Source organism: Tetranychus urticae, chromosome 3 (assembly GCF_039701765.1).
Source record: "Tetranychus urticae isolate SD_2017Ah chromosome 3, NJAU_TeUrti_SD_1.0, whole genome shotgun sequence".
Lineage (NCBI taxonomy): Eukaryota > Metazoa > Arthropoda > Arachnida > Trombidiformes > Tetranychidae > Tetranychus > Tetranychus urticae.
The window spans coordinates 9,876,294-9,897,494 of record NC_142960.1 but is presented as its reverse complement, the minus strand read 5'-3'; the positions used below and the strand labels follow the sequence as shown (position 1 = coordinate 9,897,494).

The following is a 21,201-nucleotide window of genomic DNA, read 5'->3' as shown; positions in this document are numbered from 1 at the left end:
GTAAATTTTGAATAATTTCAATGATGATCAAGATGAAAAGAAGGAAAAGTTTCAACAAGAAAAGTTTACTTACAATAAAAAGAGTAATGTCAAAAAATTAGCTTACGAGCTAAGAGTCAGGACTTAATGGGTTAGTAGAGACTTTAAAACTGAATCCATCAGTGTTATTGAAAATTTAGTGTATAATATAAACGTCTAAATCTATAAACTTTACAATTTACAAAAGATCAAAAGTTTTCGAGGAAATCGAGGTCTTAATGGAAACTTTGATCATCTTCGATCATCGAATCAGTTGATTCAGTTGAATAATCAGCATTGATTTGAAATCGAAGCTATAAAGATAAGGATTAGTGCAAAATGCACGAACTTTTTGACACACCTAATGCATTGCTCACAGTATGTCAATGAATTCTAGGTACAGTGCGATTGGAAACATTAAAGACATCAAGATCGACTGAATAGATAAATGAATTGACAATACAAATTCACAGTTGATAATTGGAGGTGTTATAAAATGAAGAAAAGGCAAAGGAAATGATTAAAAATTAACCATAAAAATCATTCATTGATACTTGATTGTTGAGTTGAACACTGAAGATGAATAATCGAATAATTTTCAAGATGTTCTCTTTTCTGGTTTTTCTGTGGCTGAATTGTTCAATTATCAACTGCGGTAAGTAACCAATTGAATTAATTGAAATATTGTTTGATTGTTATTGATTGTACAACTTGTTTTTTATAATTCAAAGCATCTTTGGTGGGATCAAGAGCTACAGGTCACAGTGATACCAATAGACTTATTCATGCATCTTTAACGGATAAGGTTAGTTTAAGTGTAACTAGAATTGTATTTGATTAATAATCGATTTAACTATTTAATTAAGGACACTGGTCGCGTTTGGCAAATGCAAGAATGGGTTTACTCAGGAAGTCCAAGGGCTGGACGAATCGAAATAAAATCAGATGAAAATGAAGCCAATGTCTTCTATTCGTACTCAAACTCCGAAGACAACAAGAAACGTCTCGTTATTCATGGTAAGTCTCATTTATGTCAGATTTAAGGATTTATTGCTAACATTTGAGTTGCAAGTTGAAACTTTGTGGGTTTGTAAGAGCGCAAAAACTGAATACTAATAAAAATTGCATCAATCGACAGTTTTCGAGAAAATCGAAGTCTTGGATCGTTTTTTATTTATGGAACGAGATTTTTTGCATGAAACTAATCCCATTAATTCTCCTTTCAATGGCCAACAAGAAAATAAAAGCATTTTGAAAAAATGTATTTTATGTTTCTTCACAGATTAGTTCGATTTTCAGCTGAACCTTGCACTTTCTTTGACCGCAAGAGAGTTAGAGAGCTGAAACTGATTTTCCGTCGATAAAAACTGTTAGTAAACTTCAATGATTTAATGCTTTTTGCAATTTATAGACATTTCTCTCGATTTTGAACATTGGCCATAAACTTTGAGCCTCAATATTTCGATAATGGCAGTACCTACAATCATCTTTCTTCAACCAAACACTAGATTACATTATGGATTATAACATGTTGAATGCCTAAGAAAATCTGAGCTAATTCATTTAAAAATGAACATTCTTATAACACTCAGTTTTTATGCTCCTACAAATCAACAAGTCTCAAATCATAACTCAAATGTCCCAGTTTCGACACAAACACCTCTCATTCAGGTTCAATATTTAAATTTCCATGTACATGTATAATAATTGAGTCTTGTAAGTGTTTTAACAGGTTGGACTAAGATTAGGATTGCCTTGAATATTGAATCACAGTGACAATAGCCACAGAAGTGTTAGAGTTTGATTATATTAATACATAAAAACACCCACTGGAACTGATTGTTTTATAAGAATTAACTTTTATTTCTTTTTTACAAATGATTTGTCACGTCAAGAGGTGTTAATATTGATTGACTAGAATATGATACTGATTTATCGCATCACGAGATTCGATTATAAATGAATCTTAATAGTGATATGAGAGGATAAATGACAACTAATGAATTTTCACTAAAACATCAATTTATTTAGACAATGAATGTGATCTTTACAATTATGATCTCAAGTGGGACAACTTATTGCCTGGTGTAAATAAACCTTTAACTAATCTTATCCTGCTTTTGGGTCCATCGCTTTTTGACCGTTTCGATGGATTTGATTGGGTAATTAATAGGGACATTTATTTTGAATAATCAAGACATTTTAATGAAATGCAATTTACAGGCAAATGGTAACGATGAGGTTATCCGAGGTTCACTTATGCACAGCGTCTTAACCGATTTGGATGGCAAACTCAACATAACTTTATTTTATGAAAGTAAGTCAGCTGTAAGGAAATTTTCATTGCTTGATTATGTTATTGACGATATTAATATTCAATCATTAGATTATCGCGACCAAATATACGGAGTTAAACTTCCAAGTCAAATCGTATTCACTGGTCACAATCCCGATACTTTAGTTGAAGGAGAAGCTGAGACTCTCATCTTAGACATTTATTTACAATCGCAAACTCAACAAGAGTTTGATAAACTAGCTCAAGTAGGTTTATTATAAGGATAGTTTACTGAGCAGAAATTGAATATAAATTTTATTATTCTAAGGTTACACCAGGATTTGGTTGTCCAGTATATCTGAATGGAGATGTTGCCTTCCCTGAACTAAATACCCTCAAAATTCATTTTATAGCTTCTGATCAAACTAATAATAATAAACCAGTTGCACTAGAGGTAATTACCTACATTTACTTAAAATACTAGACCATATAACCTTCAAATTCAATGTGTAAATGTTAAATTTTTATCATTTATCCAGATTCATGCTGATGAAAATAATCAAATTTTACGACACAAAGTGTTAGAAGCGGGTTACAATAGCGAAACGATCCTCGATTATTCACTTGGTGCATTTTATCAGACATCTACTTGCTATATAACTCCTATTGAGTCAAAGGATCCTGGTATTGATGAAAGTGGTTCATTATCAATAGCAAAACTACTTTGGTTACCAAAGACATTGAAATATCTTGGAGAGATAATATTTGTAAGTTTAACCATAAGTTCATCAACTAATGGCTGACTTGTTAATGAATAATGATACGTATTGTGTATTTACAGGAACACAGATCTGGTTATAAGGTTCACGTTTGGGAATCCACAGAGACCAATCGAATAATAAACGAGAAAACATATGATAAAGTGGTGACAACCCAGTATATGAGTTCATCTGTAAGTTTAGTAAGACTGCAAATTATTTTTTTTACAAGTGACAAAGTATTTGATTCTTTACTTTATTTCAGTACAAAAATGATGTGTTCAAAGGCTACAGTCTTGTTGCAGCTTCAATAAAAGGCTACAAAAAAGATTCAAAGGTAAGACTAGATGTGATGATTATTTAAAATATAACACTAACTGTTGAATATTGCAGGGTTCATATGTTTTATCATATTCAAGGCATCGAGATTATTATGATTCTAATAGTGATTTACCTGAGTCGGAATATCATGAAGCTCTTCAAGTCGAAGACTGCTTCAAAAAACCAGATGAAAGATTGAATTTAAAGTTTCATTTAACATGTAAAGGTAATGTTAACGGCCAAAGTTGTTTTTAGTTACTCAAATTAATATTCATTTACAACACATTAGATTCTGAAGGATGCATTCAAAAGTCACAAGATTCAGTTTATGAAATGAAAGAACTATTTCGATCAAGTTTACTTGGACAACTAGGAATATCATCAACTCGAGTTGCTGATATCGACTTTAAGTTTCAGAAAGAAGTGATTGAAGCTGAAGTTACTTTTCTCGAAGCTCCGAACATTAAAGGTAAGTCGATCAGTATTAAATGATTTCTGTATTTATTCTTGTAGAATCCTAAACTCTGAACCTCATAACCTCAGAATCAGTTATTCAGATTGATTTTTTCTCTTATTTTCATGGGTCAAAGATGTTCTACAATCGGATGTTTACACATTGCAACCGCAATCCATCAGCAAATTACACGAGACTGTTGCTGATAGCAAAGAGAAGTGTCTTCGATATCATTCATCATTCGTTCCTTCTGGAGCGTAAGTTGAATTTATTGAGTGATGAATATTATTCTAATTCTGATTTCTTTCTGGTCTAAGTGCGATTGTCTATTGTTCTTCTGGGAAGCAATGTTTTAGTACTGCGAATGCGAAAGAGATAAAGCAAGAGTCCAAAGGAATTTCGTGTAGTGTATACACCGATCCATACAAAAGACTTAATAGATTGGGCCGAGAAAAGCCTTTATCAGATTTACATGATCATATTCTTGGTTACTTTGGACACATCACTTTTAATATGAATCTTGGTGAAGAAGGTATTTTTGTTCGCTATTTATATTACTAATTAAGGGCGACATTCAAACAGATCGCATTTAAACTGATCTCTTAAATTAACATTTATTTAACAGCCAAGGCTGTTGCTTTTCAAGTAACAGATGTCGTCGCTCAAATCGAAGCCGCTGAACAACGGAAAAGACCATTCCTTTCGTTGTACCATTTTAGTCGATTCGATGAAATAGATGGTGTTCATACTGTCGTGGTTCCTGGAATCGACCGGTTTGGCGATTGTTATCGTGCATGCTCTCAGAATGAAGATATACCTTGTGAAACTTTTTCGTTTTGTAACCGAAAAGATAAGAAGGAATGTGTTGTATCGATTTGGTTGGGATCGCAGATAGAAAACAATAAGACAAGAGATTCAGATTGTGAAATTTATTCAAAGAACCAATTGTCCGACTTTAGTGTTCGACGTAATTTGAAATACAAGAATCCAACCACAGTGTCTAAACAAATTTATATTGATGATTGTGCTTCGGAATGTTATGCTTCAAAAGACTGTGTTTCATTTCAATATTGTAGAGGTCAAAAGTGTTCTTTTGGTGGTCATGTCACATCAGAAAATACAGAATTTTATGAAGACTGTGACATTTATGTTCGTAAGTACTAATTGCAGCAAATCATATTTATTGATGAAAATTTAAAAACTTTATTGAACCTTTTTTTCGCTTTTTTCTTTAAGCAAAAAGATCAGAAAAATACAAAGTAACTGGCATGAAGCTTGTAAGTCAAGTCTTATACACAGAAGTTGATTTAGATTTGGATCAATGTGCTACTCTTTGTGATGATGATCAATCATGTAAATCATTCAACTTCTGTCCTAAAGGGAAAGCACCCGCTCAATGTCAAATAACTTCATATTCAACTAAAGATCCCAAGACGGAATCAGTGGATTCATCCATTTGTCATAACTTTGAATCAACTGTTAAAGCCAAAGCAGACGCAATTTCAGATAATAGTCCTGATGTTAAAGTATCTGGAGTCAGTGGTGGAGGAGTTTTCGGTATTATCATGTTGTTCCTATTCATTGGTCTTTTTGCTGGTTACGTTGGTCCTTATGTTTACACTAAAGTAAAATCAGCAGACTTGAATAGATCTAAAGATTATGCTGAATGGTCGAAGCATGAAGATGATGATGAGGATCAAACCGAAATATAAAATTTTCAATTTTTATTAACATTGTATTTATAATTATCTTGATATTTTTACTTAAAAATGTAGTCATTTTGATTTTGGCTATTATTTACGATTGTTTAATATTAATTTCGTGTTCAAGTTTATGATGATTTACATTGTATTTAGGAGTCACATTAATTTATACAGGTATGTCAGGTAAACTCAGAAGTTTCCGACCATTTTGTTATTGATTGATTCAAATAATTAATTGAATGATTAGTTAAATACATTCAATAATTCGCGATTTTTTCTAGATTTTTGAATAAATATTTGGATTTTAATTTGCAATCAATTTAATTGCTGAAAACTTTGTTAACAAAATTAAATTACGGTTAAATTAAATTATAATCTTTTGAAATTTTTGATCTTCAAATTAAATTGTTGATAGAAAGTGATCAACCATTCAGAATAAAAAAACAGACATCGATCAAAAACTTGAATTCGGCAAAATCAATGATCGGAGCATTGCAATCACATTATTCGATTATTTTAGGATAATCATGATTGAAAATCTGATTCTACAACTGAGCGAAATGCAAAATGAAAGATTGAACTTTGAAGGCGATTTTATCAAAGACTTTCTTTAAGCGTAAGAAATTTTCATTTGAGTTGAGAGTTGAGCTTTTGTTGATTTCAAAGCCATAAATTGATTCAATTTTTTAATCAAAAAGTTGCTCTAAAGGACTTTTTGATGAAATTGGGTTCAAAGTTGAAACTCTGGTCTCTTTTTGTAAAGTTGAGACACCAGACTTTTTACCAAACTCTTTACTTGAAAGACAGTTTTTCGTGTACAAACATCAACCTGAATAACCAGAAAAGTTTTTCCCCAACACAATGTTTCAAAATACAAACTCTGCATTGTTTCCTGCTACCTATTAGATTATACCGATTAATTTCGGTATTTTGTTATCAAAATGAAACAAAAGTCTACAACACCGGGGGTTCCCAAGTGGTCTCCCTCCCAAGTACTAACCCGGCCCGAAACTGCTTAACTTCGGAGATCGGACGGGATCCGGTGTTTTCAGTCTGGTATGGTCGTAGACACTAGAAAGATTCAATACTGCAATATAAACATAAAGGCTTATTTCAACAGCCAATTTCTAATTTCTTTTCTTTAAGCTCATATTCTAAATTCTAGCAAAAAAATATACATAGAAAACTTTTCAATCAAGTGACTCGAGTGAACGAATTTCTAGGTTGACTTAGTAGGTATGGGCATAAAAACTGAGTCCATTAAAAAGTGTTATTCTAGTAATATTTTAATATAATGATAGATGACGAACAGCAACTCAATGCACTCTGGTTACAGCACGACTTTAAACCTTATAAACAATAAGATTGACTGAATAGATAAATGAATTGATAATACAAATTCACAGTTGATAATTGGAGGTGTTATAAAATGAAGAAAAGGCAAAGGAAATGATTAAAAAGTAACCATCAAAATCATTCATTGATACTTGATTGTTGAGTTGAACACTGAAGATGAATAATCAATTATTTTTGGCGCTGTTCTTTTTTCTGGTTTTCCTCTTGTTAAATTGTTCAATTATCAACTGTAGTAAGTAATTAGTTCAGTAATTTAAGTCATTGATTTATAGTTGATTTCTTTTGATTGTACAACTTGTTTTTTAATAATTTGAAGCATCTTTGGTGGGATCAAGAGCTACAGGTCACAGTGATACCAATAGGATCATTCATGCATCGTTATCAGACAAGGTTAGTTTAATTGTAATTAAATTTATATTTAATTTATAATGTGTATTAACTATCAATTAAGGACACTGGCCGCGTTTGGCAAATTCAAGAGTGGGTTTATTCAGGAAGTCCAAGAGCTGGACGAATCGAAATAAAATCAGATGAAAATGAAGCCAATGTCTTCTATTCGTACAAAAACTCAATGGATAACAAGAAACGTCTCGTTATTCACGGTAAGTCTTCAGTAAGTCAAAATCAATTTCAATTTTTGCGTTAATATTATATTATTAACGCAAGCAGTTTATGCTTAATAAATTGATTTTTGAAATGATACGCACAAAAAATTAGTCTTGTAACAGTTTTCCCAGATTAGACAGAGAGTAAGATTGCCTTGAATTTTAACTCGCATTGACAATTGTATCTTGTTTGATTGGATATAAAAACACCCCCAGAGTTGATCATTGTACAAGGCTTTACTTATATTTTACATTCAACAAACAAGTGATCATCTTGAGGTGCTGAGTTCGATTAACTCGAGCACGAATTAACATCTGATAAAATTATGCATGAATTTTTAACGTAATTGATAGTGATATGAGAGGATAAATAACAACTAATGAATTTTCACTAAACTATCAATTTATTCAGACAATGAATGCGATGTTTACAATTACGATCTCAAGTGGGACAACTTATTACCTGGTGTAAATAAACCTTTAACTAATCTTATCCTGCTTTTGGGTCCATCTGTCTTGGATCGTTTTAGTGGCTTTGATTGGGTAATTAATAGTTTTAAATATTTTGAATAATCAAGACACTTAAATGAAATTATTATTTCGAACGGGAAATGTCTTTGTCAGGCAAATGGTAACGATGAGATTATCCGAGGTTCACTTATGCACAGTGTCTCAACCGATTTAGATGGTAAACTCAACATAACTTTATTTTATGAAAGTAAGTCAGGTGTAAGGAAAGGAGGAAGGCCAAAACTGCCTAAAAATTAATTTTCTTGTGATGAACATATTTGATGTAAAAATATATGCTGAATCCATTTCTTCAATCCATTTTTCAAAATAATTTTTCGTTTTTCAGATATCATGAAAATGCATGGGCCAGAATAGCAAAATAACCAAAGGTGAAAGCACTTTCTAAATGACTTTTTCAGATGTAAAATTCAATTCTGATTCTAGTGGTGTGATTTATTTTAATCAAAACTGGCGCAAAACTGGCCATTTTTGCAATAAACGTAATAATTCTCCGTCATGAAAAATCGTAATATGACCAGTTTTGCGCCAGTTTTGAGTAAAATAAATCACACCATTAAAATCAGAATTGAATTTTACATCTGAAAAAATGATTTAGAAAGTGCTTTCACTTTTAATTATCAATTCTTATTTTCAATAACGGAAAATATAGTATTTATCGAAGAAATGGCCAGTTTTGCGCCAGTTTTGATCAAAATGAATCACTTCACTAGAATCAGAATTGAATTTTACATCCAAAAAAATCATCTAGAAAGTGCTTTCACCTTTGGTTATTTTGCTATTCTTTCCCATGCATGAATTCTAACGTTATTTCATGATATCTCAAAAACGAAAAATTATTTTGAAAAATGGATTGAAGAAATGAATTTACCACATATTTTTACATCATATATAATCATATTAAAAATTTTCCATGCTAGGCAGTTTTCCCTATTCTTTTGGTCTTCATCCTTTCATTGCTTGATTATGTTATTGACGATGTTAATATTGAATAATTAGATAATCTTAACCAAATGAATGGCATTCAACAGCCAAGTCAAATTGTATTCACTGGTCACAATCCCGATACTTTAGTTGAAGGAGAAGCTGAGACTCTCATCTTAGACATTTACTTACAATCACAGACCGAACAAAGATTGGATAAACTAGTTCAGGTAAGTTTATTATTTTGATAGTTTATTGAGCAGTTTGATATAAATTTTGTTATTCTAAGGTTACACCAGGATTTGGTTGTCCAGTATACCTAAATGGAGATCGGGCCTTCCCTGAACTCAATTCGGTCAAGATTCATTTCATAGCTGCTGAACAAGTTAATGGCCGTGACATAGGAGTAAATGAGGTAACTAGATTTATATTCTTACTATTTAAAACGGTTATGCTTGTTAATTGATTAACTGATTGCTTGTTAATTCAGTTTCATGCTGATGAAACTTATCAAGTTGTTCGACAATCTATACTAAAAAAAGGATACGGAGAGGAAAGACTTTACGATTATCCTCTTGCTGCTCTTTATCGTATATCAACTTATGGCTGCTATGCATCTCCGATTGATTCAAGTGCTCCTGGTATGGAAGAAAGTGGTTCATTTTCAATAGCAAGTCTACTCTGGTTACCGAAGACATTGAAATATCTTGGAGAGATAATATTTGTAAGTTTAACCATAAGATCATTTACTGGATAATTAACAATAATATCGATTGTGTCTAAACAGGAGCATAGATCTGGTTATAATGTTCATGTTTGGGAATCTATTGAGACCAATCGAGTTATAAACGACAAAACATATGATAAAGTGGTGACAACACAGTATTTGAGTTCATCTGTAAGTTTAATTTGACTTCCTTCCTGGTCCATTGAAATGAAATATCTTAATATTTCTTTCCTTTATTTCAGTACCAATATGATATCTTCAATGGCTACAGTCTTGTTGCAGCTTCAATAAAAGCTTACACAAAAGATGCAAAGGTAAGACTAGATGTGATGATTATTAAAAATATAATACTAATTGTTGAATATTGCAGGGTTCATATGTTTTATCATATTCAACTCATCGAGATTATTATGATTCCAATAGTGATTTACCTGAATCTGAATACCATGAAGCACTTCAAGTTGAAGACTGCTTTAAAAAACCAAATGAAAGATTGAATTTAAAGTTTTATTTAACATGCAAAGGTAATGTCACCGTTTAAAGTTATTTGTAAATTTACTAAAATTCATATTCATTTGCATCAACACAGATTCTGAAGGATGCATTCAAAAATCACAAGATTCAGTTTATGAAATGAAAGAACTATTTCGATCAAGTTTACTTGGACAACTAGGAATATCATCAACTCGAGTTTCTGATATTCAATTTAAGTTCCAGGAAGAAGTGATTGAAGCTGAGGTTACTTTCCTCGAAGTTCCGCAAATTTCTGGTAAATAAACTCATCAATAATAGATTATGGTAGATTCATTATGAGTTTGAAAATTTGTTATTTTAAATTGAATTTTTTTCTCTTATTTTCATCTATCAAAGAGGTTCTACCAGTTGCGCTTAAGACATTGAAACCAGAATCCATCAGCAAATTACACGAGACTGTTGCTGGTAGTGCTGAAAAGTGTCTTCAATATCATTCATCATTCGTTCCTTCAGGGCCGTAAGTTGTACTGTTTTCGTAATAAACTATTACCATAACATTAATTCTGGTTTTTATTATATTTGATATTCCAAGTGCCATAATCTATTGCCCCGTTGGAAATGTTTGCTTTAGTACTAAAAACCCAAAAGAGATACAGCGAGATAGCAGCGGAATTGCGTGTTATATATACACTGATCCCTACAAAAAACTGAATAGGTTACGCCAGGAAAAGCCTTTATCAGATTTACATGAACATACACTTGGTTACTTTGGACATATGACATTTAATTTGAATCTTGATGAAAAAGGTAAATATTTTGTTCATCATTTATTCACTAAGATTGAACTAATTTCATTGGAATTGATCTCAATTGATTAGCCAAAGCAGTTGCTTTTCAAGTAACAGATGTCGTTGCTCAAAACGAAGGTGCTGAACTGCGAAAACTACCATTTGATACTTTTTATCATGGCGGCCAATTTGATGAAATAGATGGTATTCATGCTGTCATGGTTCCTGGAGTCAACCGTTTTGGCGATTGTTATCGTGCATGCTCTCAGAATGAAGATATACCTTGTGAAACATTCTCGTTTTGTAACCGAAAAGATAAGAAGGAATGTGTTGTATCGATTTGGTCAAAATCGCAGATAAAGAATAATCTAACAGGTGATTCAGATTGTGTTATTTATTCGAAGAATCACTTGTCGGACTTTACTGTTCGACCTAATTTGAAATACAAGCATCCAACTACAGTGGCTAAAGAAGCTTACATTGATAATTGTGCTTCGGAATGTTATGCTTCAAAAGATTGTGTTTCATTTCAATTTTGTAAGGGTGATAAGTGTTCATTCGGTGGTTATGCCACATCAGCAAATACAGAATTTGACGAAGAATGTCGTATTTATATTCGTGAGTACTAATTGCAATAAATCGTATCAACTGAATTCAATTTAATTGAACTTCTTTGTTTTTCTCTTGTAGCCAAAAGCTCTGAAAAATATACTGTAACTGGAACGAAACTTGTAAGTCAAGTTTTGTACACAGAAGTTGATTTGGATTTGGATCAATGTGCAGCTCTTTGTGATGATGATCAATCATGTAAATCATTCAACTTCTGTCCTAAAGGGAAAGCACCGACTCAATGTCAAATAACTTCATATTCAATTGGAGATCCCAAAACGGAATCAGTGGCTTCATCCATTTGTCATAATTTTGAATTAACTGTTAAATCCAAACCAGAGGCACTTTCCGATAATAGTCCTGATGTTAAAGTATCTGGAGTCAGTGGTGGAGGAGTTTTCGGTATTATCATGTTATTCCTATTCATTGGTCTTTTTGCTGGTTTCGTTGGTCCTTATGCTTACACTAAAGTAAAATCAAGAGATACTGTCAAATCTAAAGACGATTTTGGATGGTCAAAGCATGAAGATGATGATGAGAATCAGACAGAAATATAAAATGATCATTTTGTGTGAAAATTAAATTCATAAATTTATATTCTTCATATATTACTTTAAATATTTCACATGCAATATCTCGATTACGAGCGCTATGGTGAATGTAGACGCAAAAGTATTAGAAAAATTCAGAAAATTCAGAAAAGCGAAATTTAGCCTCAAAGTTATTGAAAAAGATGTAATTCACTTAATATAACCCAACACAGGTCAATTGAAAATTTCAGGCCATCATCGAAACTAAATTCCACCGACAGCTTATTGAAAAAACGGACTTTCGAGCTAAAAAGAGACTTTTTAAAAAAGGACTTCGATTTCTGATATTTCAGCGATTATTACGAGATAAAAAGAACAGAAGGTCACCGAGTTAGGTTATATTAAGTGACATCTTTTTCAATAGCTTTGAGGCCGCATTTCACCATTTTTCGATTCTTCGAAACCCTAGTATGAAGTTGAAAAATATATGGTTTTTGGATTAAGGCAAAATCAGATTTTGACGCCTTTGTCCATTTAAGGCAATAACTTGACAATTTCTGATCTGAATTATTTTATCTTTGCACAAAATGTGCTTGAGAAGTGTAGTTTTATTTTAACGGCTGAATGGCGCCTGTAAGTCTAGTCTAATTGAAGCAATTCAATTCTAAAAAACTATTCTGTGTTTTTTACCGGTCATACCTTATTCAAATAAACTTGGCAACAAATTTGAATACTCAAATGATGAGCTTTCGGTTGAAAAATTTACTTGATTGTCTCTGATTTACAATTGACTATTTACTCATTTGCTAAATGGTTCATTGTTCCTGACCACAGCAACATCATCTCGTTATCTTTGTCCAAACAATTTGTTAATTAATTACCTGTAAATTTTACATGCAGTACCAAGAGACTTCAAAGCGCTTCTTTTAAAAGCGCTTATTATAAATTTAATAATAAAATATATGCAATATTAGTAATATTGCACATAAAAGTATACGAAACAGAAATATATGCATACATATTGCAGCTTCCAGTGCATTACAATAACGGGAGAATCATATCATAAACAAATATTATTTAAATTGAATGAAACGTGATAATTTAACTGAAACAAAGACTTTAATTATTAATTAACTTATTGATATCTTCCAAAAGCTCATTAGTGTAATTAACAGTATTTAAGGTAGAAACTGCTACCACGTTACAGTTAAGTGCATTATCTTCATTATATTAATCCAAATTACTTTTAATTCGAAAATTAAATTTCTTAAATAGCATTGAATCTACAATTTCACCCAGTTTCTTCTCGTCATCATCGGCAATCTTTTCAATATCTACTACTTTGATCCCGATCAACTGTTCAGCTACTTCAGTCCATGCTGTTACCCAAACTGAATTAGTAACATCAGATATACAGAATTTTATGAGAATTATGTAATCGCCTTTTACAAATTGTTTTTTACATTTTTCACATTTATGAAAACCATCATCTAAAGGAACCAACTTTTTTTTACAATTTCCAGGGCAGGCCATATAAATAGTTGCTTTTCCGATTTGTGTTATTGTCGCAATACAGTTAGTTACCAGCGTACCACAAGCAATATTTGTCTTTGTAATTGAGTCCAAAAAAACGTTTTCTTTTACGCTTGAATCAACGCCTAGAGATAATAGACTAGGTACAATTTTATCGCCACTTCGACTAAACCAATCACGAAGCATTTGTGCTTCAGGTAGATCAGGATTAATTTGCAGAGCAGTAGTTGCGATTTTAGTCAAACTCTTACCAGAATAATCAGTTAGACGCGCTTTTTTAACAACAATTACAGAACCAGTTTCACCATAGAAAGTCTCAGCTGCTGTGTTCCATATAGTTTATACAATTTCCACTTCAGAATCATCAACCAAAGAAATATCTCTCTTTTTTAATTCTTTGCCTGAATTTTTTGAAGTTAATGTCGTTAATACACCAGGATCTCTACAAACACCAACAACATCCACACAAGAATTAGATGGAACAGATTCTAGTTGTCCAATTTTAACAAAATCATAATTAACTTGGGGGCAAATGTTCTCGTTAACTGCATCTAGTTTCACTATGCTAGTTGAATTCAACACCAATTCGTAGCCATGTTCAAGATCGGACCATCTCTTATTTGCCTCTTTTACAACTGCATTAAAAAGAATATGAACTTTTCCTAAAATTACCACATCGAAATATTTATCACATTCCCCACGAAATTCGGTTATTTTTATTTCACCAGAATGATCAGCTAAATTAAATGTAAACAATTTACCAGCACCTTTAACATTATTCCAACTTTTAACAGTACTTTTAGAGGTAACTCGTCCGCGCAGTACCCAATTTTTAACATATGGAGTAATTTGAGAAACTGGACAGATTTGTTCTTCTTTAAAGACTGGGACGTCATTAAACTGAGAGGCAAATTTAATTGCACCACTTGATTCGCCACCGAATTGATGATGCAAACTTTGTGCATTAGAATCTAATTCCTTAGAAAAATCAGTTACAATGCTTGGATTACCAAGCTTAAGACCAACAACAGCTCCAGGAGTCACAACTTCAGCCTCAGTTATAATAATAACACGTTTATCGTGATTAGTTTGCTTACAATAATATTTAAGCAAACGGATAACTGAAAATTTGCCAAATTCAGCAGTTTCAACTCGTAAAACTAGAGGTCCAACCATTAGGCAAAACTAGGACCTTTACTCTTTGTGCAGTACAAGTATTTTTGCACAAACTGTTTGTTGAAAGATTAACGTTTAAGAATAGCAAAATCTTTATCAACATCAAAAATCATGTTAACAACTTGTTTTAAGTTTTCTACCTGTTGACTGGAAATAAATCAACGTTGACAGAAACAAAATTGTTTTGGTAATCACAGTTTCCTGCTTTTCGGATGAAATGGCGTTTATTTTCCTACAATTGTCAATTCATTGATTGCCATCGGCTGCATGTCATCAGCAAAATTCTTTAGAAGATTAAAGATATGCATCAGATTAGAAGATAACTTTACATCGACGCTTATATGACATTTGTATCAACTGGGTTTGATCGAAGAAGCTGTTAGAGCACCTTCACCACCAAACACTGCTATTTCTTCTGACACATCGATACAATGTAATGTACAAATTTCACGCTTTTCTTGAATGATACTTGAATGGTCCTTGGCTGGATACGGTTACAAAGTTCAACTTTGAAAGTTGGTTAGAGTTTACGATTGTAATTGGAAAAAGTGTTATTGGATTGTTTTGGAAGGCTGTTTTTAACCAAACCCGAATTTGTCTCAATGAATGAAGAAGTCAAAAATTAATTGTAAAGTCTAGCTTTTTAATTAATCATTGATCGATCTAACAACTCCTAGATACCAAACATGGATTGGTATTGAAAAACAATAAGATTGTTTGAGTGGATAAAGAAATTATTGAGAATTAATTCTCACAGTTGATAATTAGAGGTGTTATAAAATCATGAAATCAGAAAAGTCCAAAAGCATTAATTGATATTTAATTGCTGTGTTTAACACTGAAAATGAGGAACCAAATACTTTTCAAGATGCTCTGCTTTATACTTTTACTGTTGTTAAATTGTTCAATTATCAACTGCAGTAAGTAATTAACTGAATTAATTTGAATATTGTTTGATTGTTTATTAATTATAAAACTTGTTTTTAAATTTGAAGCATCTTTGATGGGATCAAGAGCTACAGGTCATAGTAATATCAATAGGATTATTCACGCATCTTTAACAGACAAGGTTAGTTCAATTCAATTGTAATTAAAGTTGTATTTGATTTATAATATCTATTAACTATCAATTAAGGACACTGGACGTGTTTGGCAGATCCAAGAATGGGTTTACTCAGGAAGTCCAAGAGCTGGACGAATCGAGATAAACTCAAATGAAAATGAAGCCAATGTCTTCTATTCGTACACAAACTCCGAAGACAACAAAAAACGTCTTGTTATTCATGGTAAGTCTAGTTTGTTGATAAAATCACTTTTAATTTCTGTGTAAATCATAATCAATCAATAATATTGATGCTTGATTCCTTTGATTTTTGAACAAATAAATCATTTTTATTGCAGTTTTACCAGATTAGACGAAGAGTAAGATTGCCTTTAATTTTAACTGACATTGACAATTGTACCTTGTTTGATTGAATATAATAACACCACATTGAGTTGATTATTGTACAAGACTTGACTTTTATTTTATTTTTAGCAAACAAGGGATCAACTCGAGGTGTTAAGATTAACTAGAGCATGATTACTGAATTTATCACATTTTAACATTTGATGAAATTCATCATATTCAACTTGATTACTAGTGATCTGAGCGGATAAATTATAACTAATAAATTCTCACTAAACTATCAATTTATTTAGACAATGAATGTGATCTTTACAATTATGATTTGAAATGGGACAACTTATTGCCTGGTGTAAATAAACCTTTAACTAATCTTATCTTGCTTTTGGGTCCATCGCTATTGGATCGTTTTAGTGGCTTTGATTGGGTAATTATAAAGACATTTATTTTGACAAATAAACAATTTGATTTTTGCCATTGATAGACAAATGGTAACGATGAAATTGTCCGAGGTTCATCTATGCACAGCGTCTCAACCGATTTGGATGGTAAACTCAATATAACTTTATACTATGACAGTAAGTGAATTTTTATTGCTTTATGATGTTATATACTGTATTAATATTCAATCATTAGATAATCTCAATCAAATGAATGGCATTCAACAGCCAAGTCAAATCGTATTCATTGGTCACAATCCTGATACTTTAGTTGAAGGAGAAGCCGAGACTCTGATCCTAGATATTGCTCTACAATCTCAAACTGAACAAGCATTGGATAAACTAGTTCAAGTAAGTTTATTATTACGATGGTTTATTTTTCAAAAATTGAATGTTAATCTTGTTTGTTGTAAGGTTACACCAGGAGTTGGTTGTCCAGTATACCTGAATGGAGATGTTGCCTTCCCTGAACTCAATTCCGTCAAAATTCATTTCATAGCTACAGAACAAGTTAATAAAAGAGCAAAAGTTATAAAAGAGGTAAATGGGTGCATCTGCTTTTTCTTCAAAATCGTTTCTAATGATTGATCAATTCTGTTTTCAGTTTCATGCCGATGAAACTTATCAAATTTTACGACAATCTGAACTGGAATATGGCTGGAAGAAAAACAAAAAGGTCTTCGATTATCCTCTTGCTGCTCGTTATGGTATATCAAAGTATGGCTGCTATGCATCTCCGATCAGTTTAGATGCTCCTGGTATGGAGGAAAGTGGTTCATTTTCATTAGCGAAACTACTTTGGTTACCGAAGACATTGGATTATCTTGGAGAGATAATATTTGTAAGTTTAACCATAAGTTGATTAACTGGCTAATGACCGATTTATATCGATTGTGTCTTTACAGGAGCATAGATCAGGTTATAATGTTCACGTTTGGGAATCCACTGAGATCAATCGAGTAATTAACGATAAAACATATGATAAAGTGGTGACAACCCAGTATATGAGTTCATCTGTAAGTTTAGTGCGACTGTAAATTATTTTGTCCATAAGTGACAAATTATTTGATTCTTTGCTTTATTTCAGTACCAAAATGACATTTTCAATCGCTACAGTCCTGTTGCAGCTTCAATAAAAGCCTACGAAAAAGATGCAAAGGTAAGACTAGATGTGATCATTTGAAATATAATACTTAACTGTCGAATATTGCAGGGTTCATTTGTTTTATCATATACAAATCATCGAGATTATTATGATTCCAATATTGATTTACCTGAGTCTGAATACCATGAAGCTCTGCAAATTGCAAATTGTTTCCAGAAACCAGAAGAAAGATTGAATTTAAAGTTTCATTTAACATGCAAAGGTAATGGTAATCTTCAAAGTTATTTGTGAATTTATAATACATTGTACTCATATACATATTCATTTACTATAGATTCTGATGGATGCATCAAAAAGTCACAAGATTCAGTGTATGAAATGAGAGAACTGTTTCGATCAAGTTTACTTGGACAGTTAAAAATATCTTCTACTCGAGTTGCTGACATCGACTTTAAGTTTCAGGAAGAAATGATCGAGGCTGACGTTACTTTTCTCGAAGCAATAAAAATAACGGGTAACTGCATTAATCAATAGATTCTGCAATAATGAATTATGGCAGAATCATTATCCATTTGAAAATTTTAAATTTGTTTTTTTTCCTTATTTTCGTCTATCGAAGATGTTCTACCATTTGATGTATACATAATGCGTCCAGAATCGATCAGCAAATTGCACGAGACTGTTGCTGGCAGTGAGGAGAAATGCCTTCGATATCATGCTTCATTCATTCCTACTGGAGCGTAAGTTGTACTGTTTTGAGCAATGTTAACTTTTACATAACATTTAATTTTGGTCTTTTTTTATTTTATTTAATACTCCAAGTGCTATAATCTATTGTGGGACAGGAAATCTTTGTTTTAGTACTAAAGACGCAAAAGAGTTGAAGGAATCTAAAACAGGAACTTTATGTAGTATTTACCATGATCCATTTAAAAAACTGAATAGATTAGGTCGAGAAAAGCCTTTATCAGATTTACATGATCATATATTTAATAACTTTAGACACGTAACATTTCATTTGAACCTTGATGAAAAAGGTAAATAAGTTCGTTCATAATTTATATCATTAAGATTGAGTTTGAACAGATAGCATTTGAACTGATGACTTAAATTTACTTTTGTTTCACAGCCAAGGCTGTTACTTTTCAAGTGACAGATGTAATCGCTCAACTCGAAGCTCCAGCAGAGCTAAAAAAACCATTTGAGTCTTTGTTTCGTTCTAGTCGATTCGATGAAATAGATGGTGTTCATACTGTCATGCTTCCTGGTGTCGACCGTTTTGGTGATTGTTATCGTGCCTGTTCTCAGAATGAAGATATACCTTGTGAAACCTTTTCGTTTTGTAACGGAAAAGATAAGAAGGAATGTGTTGTATCGATTTGGTCTGAATCGCAGCTAGCAAATAATAAGACAAGTGATCCAGATTGTGTTATTTATTCAAAGAACCACTTGTCTGACTATACTGTTCGACCTCATTTGAAATATAAGCATCCAACTACAGCGATTAAGAATATTTACGTCGATGATTGTGCTTCGGAATGTTATGCCTCAAAAGATTGTTTTTCGTTTCAATATTGTCAAGGGCAAGGTCAATTAGGTGAAAAGTGCTCGTTTGGTGGTTATGTCACATCAGCAAATACAGAGTTTTATGAAAAATGTGATATTTATGTCCGTAAGTACTAATCGTATTAACTGATGCAAATGTAAAAACTTTATTAAATATTTTCGTTTCTTTTTTCCCTCAGCCAAAAGCTCTCAAAAATATACAATAACAGACAATAAACTTGTCAGTCAAGTTTTGTACACCGAAGTTGATTTAGATTTGGATCAATGTGCAGCTATTTGTGATGATGATCAATCATGTAAATCATTCAACTTCTGTCCTAAAGGGAAAGCACACAGTCAATGTCAAATAACTTCACATTCAATTAAAGATCCTAAGACGGAATCAGTGGAATCATCCATTTGTCATAATTTCGAATTAACTGATAAATCCAAAGCAGAGGCACTTTCCGATAACAGTCCTGATGTTAAAGTACCTGGAGTCAGTGTTGGAGGAGTTTTTGGTATTATCATGTTGTTCCTATTCATTGGTCTTTTTGCTGGTTTCGTTGGTCCATATGTTTATACCAAAGTAAAATCAAGAGATACTGTCAAATCTAAAGACGATTTTGGATGGTCAAAGCATGAAGATGATAATGAGAATCAGACACAAATTTAAAATGACCATTTTGTGTGAAAATAAATTAAATTCATCAATTTTATATTATTATTTTTTTGTTTTATTTTAAATTTATCATATGGAATATCTCGATTACAAGCTTTATGGTCAATGTACACGAAGAAATATTTAAAAGTCTTACGGGATAAAATTAATGAAACTCGAATTTCCATTTATTTACGAAATGAATTGTCAGCGATTTCAATAGTAACTTGATTAGTCTGTTTTGTAAGCATCACTTATTATAGTTTTAATGCGAACCACTAGATACCGCTACATGAAATCTGGTAACATTGGAGTGAGTATGAGGGAGCAAACTGGTTAAATTGTTTATTCTCACTGAGAAATGTCTGGTTGTGTTATTCATAGTTTGGTTTTCATTTAATTTTTCAACAATTAAAACTAGATTTGTTTAGTTTATTCTTTGCTTAACTAATTTAAATCGGTATAGGTTGGACCAGCTTCATTTGGACTGTTTAAAACCTCATCAATCGCTCGATTTGGTTTCTTCATGTAATCCATCTGGACTTTAAGTGTAGCATCGAGCTGATTGTGTCTCTTACAACAATGGACTTACAAGTTTTTACAGTATCTTTATAGTTGTTTACACAGTGATTCAAGTTATCATTGTATTGAAAATATTAAACCTCCACACATTCATATCCATCAACCTTTAGAATGGGTTGTTTTATAATAAACTTACCTAAAACATATCCTTTCAATAGACATACAGTTGTATTCAAAGTCAAGTTAGATTGCTAAATATTCAAATTGATCAAATTTTTGTCCATTTAATTTGATTCTTTGATAACTTGTAACTTGCCATCGTACAATTCAAAACGTACGAGCATTAATTTGTTCAATAATAAATAAGAAGTGATAAAGATTGGAAGCAACTTGAGTAACTGTTTGCAGTATATTTCAAATTCCTCGGCACAATCAACAAATAGGAGTTCCAAAAGAATAAAAAAATTGACTATTTCACCCATTTTGACACCAAGATTAGTCGAAAATGAACTTTAATTCTTTCTCAGTTAATTTTGCTTCTTTGAAATTATGAATCTCATGGTAAATGGTAGAAAAGTATGAAAATTGATTTTGATTTATAGCCTGAACATGAACTAAAGATATTACTCTTCGAAGTGATAAAGAGAACCAGAGTTTATTTTGTTTGCTCATTAGAGTGCTAATTTTGAGTACTCGTTTCAAGTACTCATTTTGTGCACTCCATGCGTTTGCTCATTTTGAAAA

General features: G+C 32.0%; 4 protein-coding genes and 1 non-coding gene across 5 annotated transcripts; 3 read left to right on the top strand and 2 right to left on the bottom strand.

Annotated features, from left to right (window-relative positions):
• Positions 1 to 513: 513 nt before the first annotated feature.
• On the top strand, positions 514 to 5,637 carry LOC112539623 (uncharacterized). The gene is made up of 16 exons (XM_025162358.2): positions 514 to 673; positions 750 to 823; positions 885 to 1,035; positions 2,050 to 2,180; positions 2,242 to 2,335; positions 2,405 to 2,559; positions 2,622 to 2,747; positions 2,833 to 3,060; positions 3,135 to 3,245; positions 3,317 to 3,388; positions 3,445 to 3,598; positions 3,662 to 3,841; positions 3,963 to 4,083; positions 4,144 to 4,358; positions 4,452 to 4,979; positions 5,063 to 5,637. Exons 1-16 carry the CDS (start codon positions 598 to 600, stop codon positions 5,536 to 5,538), a joined length of 2,892 nt encoding a protein of 963 aa, XP_025018126.2. The 5' UTR covers positions 514 to 597; the 3' UTR covers positions 5,539 to 5,637.
• An 843-nt stretch (positions 5,638 to 6,480) lies between these two features.
• On the bottom strand, positions 6,481 to 6,599 carry LOC112539627 (5S ribosomal RNA). Its single transcript, XR_003083567.2, has one exon. It is a non-coding gene; the product is annotated as a 5S ribosomal RNA (ribosomal RNA).
• A 369-nt stretch (positions 6,600 to 6,968) lies between these two features.
• Positions 6,969 to 12,144, top strand: LOC107369586 (uncharacterized). The gene is made up of 16 exons (XM_025162357.2): positions 6,969 to 7,117; positions 7,202 to 7,275; positions 7,337 to 7,487; positions 7,903 to 8,033; positions 8,115 to 8,208; positions 9,018 to 9,172; positions 9,232 to 9,357; positions 9,433 to 9,666; positions 9,730 to 9,840; positions 9,912 to 9,983; positions 10,040 to 10,193; positions 10,259 to 10,438; positions 10,540 to 10,660; positions 10,736 to 10,950; positions 11,022 to 11,549; positions 11,622 to 12,144. The coding sequence occupies exons 1-16, from the start codon at positions 7,042 to 7,044 to the stop codon at positions 12,095 to 12,097; spliced, it is 2,898 nt and encodes a 965-aa protein (XP_025018125.2). The 5' UTR covers positions 6,969 to 7,041; the 3' UTR covers positions 12,098 to 12,144.
• A 1,798-nt stretch (positions 12,145 to 13,942) lies between these two features.
• Positions 13,943 to 14,779, bottom strand: LOC149093327 (replication protein A 70 kDa DNA-binding subunit-like). Its single transcript, XM_089269322.1, has one exon. The coding sequence runs from the start codon at positions 14,777 to 14,779 to the stop codon at positions 13,943 to 13,945; it is 837 nt and encodes a 278-aa protein (XP_089125448.1).
• Positions 14,780 to 15,509: 730 nt separating this feature from the next.
• On the top strand, positions 15,510 to 19,993 carry LOC149093326 (uncharacterized). The gene is made up of 16 exons (XM_089269730.1): positions 15,510 to 15,699; positions 15,775 to 15,848; positions 15,915 to 16,065; positions 16,481 to 16,611; positions 16,669 to 16,762; positions 16,821 to 16,975; positions 17,039 to 17,164; positions 17,229 to 17,465; positions 17,530 to 17,640; positions 17,712 to 17,783; positions 17,838 to 17,991; positions 18,064 to 18,243; positions 18,349 to 18,469; positions 18,552 to 18,766; positions 18,859 to 19,401; positions 19,475 to 19,993. Exons 1-16 carry the CDS (start codon positions 15,624 to 15,626, stop codon positions 19,948 to 19,950), a joined length of 2,916 nt encoding a protein of 971 aa, XP_089125856.1. The 5' UTR covers positions 15,510 to 15,623; the 3' UTR covers positions 19,951 to 19,993.
• The last annotated feature ends 1,208 nt before the right edge of the window (positions 19,994 to 21,201 follow it).

Excerpts from the sequence above, each read along its gene's own strand:
- LOC149093326 (XM_089269730.1), top strand. The coding sequence starts at position 15,624 with ATGAGGAACCAAATACTTTTCAAGATGCTCTGCTTTATACTTTTACTG. Across the intron at positions 15,700-15,774 it reads TTGTTCAATTATCAACTGCA|CATCTTTGATGGGATCAAGA; the intron begins GTAAGTAATTAA and ends TTAAATTTGAAG. Across the intron at positions 16,763-16,820 it reads TATAACTTTATACTATGACA|ATAATCTCAATCAAATGAAT; the intron begins GTAAGTGAATTT and ends TTCAATCATTAG.
- LOC112539623 (XM_025162358.2), top strand. The coding sequence starts at position 598 with ATGAATAATCGAATAATTTTCAAGATGTTCTCTTTTCTGGTTTTTCTG. Across the intron at positions 2,336-2,404 it reads CATAACTTTATTTTATGAAA|ATTATCGCGACCAAATATAC; the intron begins GTAAGTCAGCTG and ends TTCAATCATTAG. Across the intron at positions 4,084-4,143 it reads TCATTCGTTCCTTCTGGAGC|TGCGATTGTCTATTGTTCTT; the intron begins GTAAGTTGAATT and ends TTCTGGTCTAAG.
- LOC107369586 (XM_025162357.2), top strand. The coding sequence starts at position 7,042 with ATGAATAATCAATTATTTTTGGCGCTGTTCTTTTTTCTGGTTTTCCTC. Across the intron at positions 7,276-7,336 it reads ATGCATCGTTATCAGACAAG|GACACTGGCCGCGTTTGGCA; the intron begins GTTAGTTTAATT and ends CTATCAATTAAG. Across the intron at positions 10,439-10,539 it reads CGAAGTTCCGCAAATTTCTG|AGGTTCTACCAGTTGCGCTT; the intron begins GTAAATAAACTC and ends CATCTATCAAAG.
- LOC149093327 (XM_089269322.1), bottom strand. The coding sequence starts at position 14,779 with ATGGTTGGACCTCTAGTTTTACGAGTTGAAACTGCTGAATTTGGCAAA.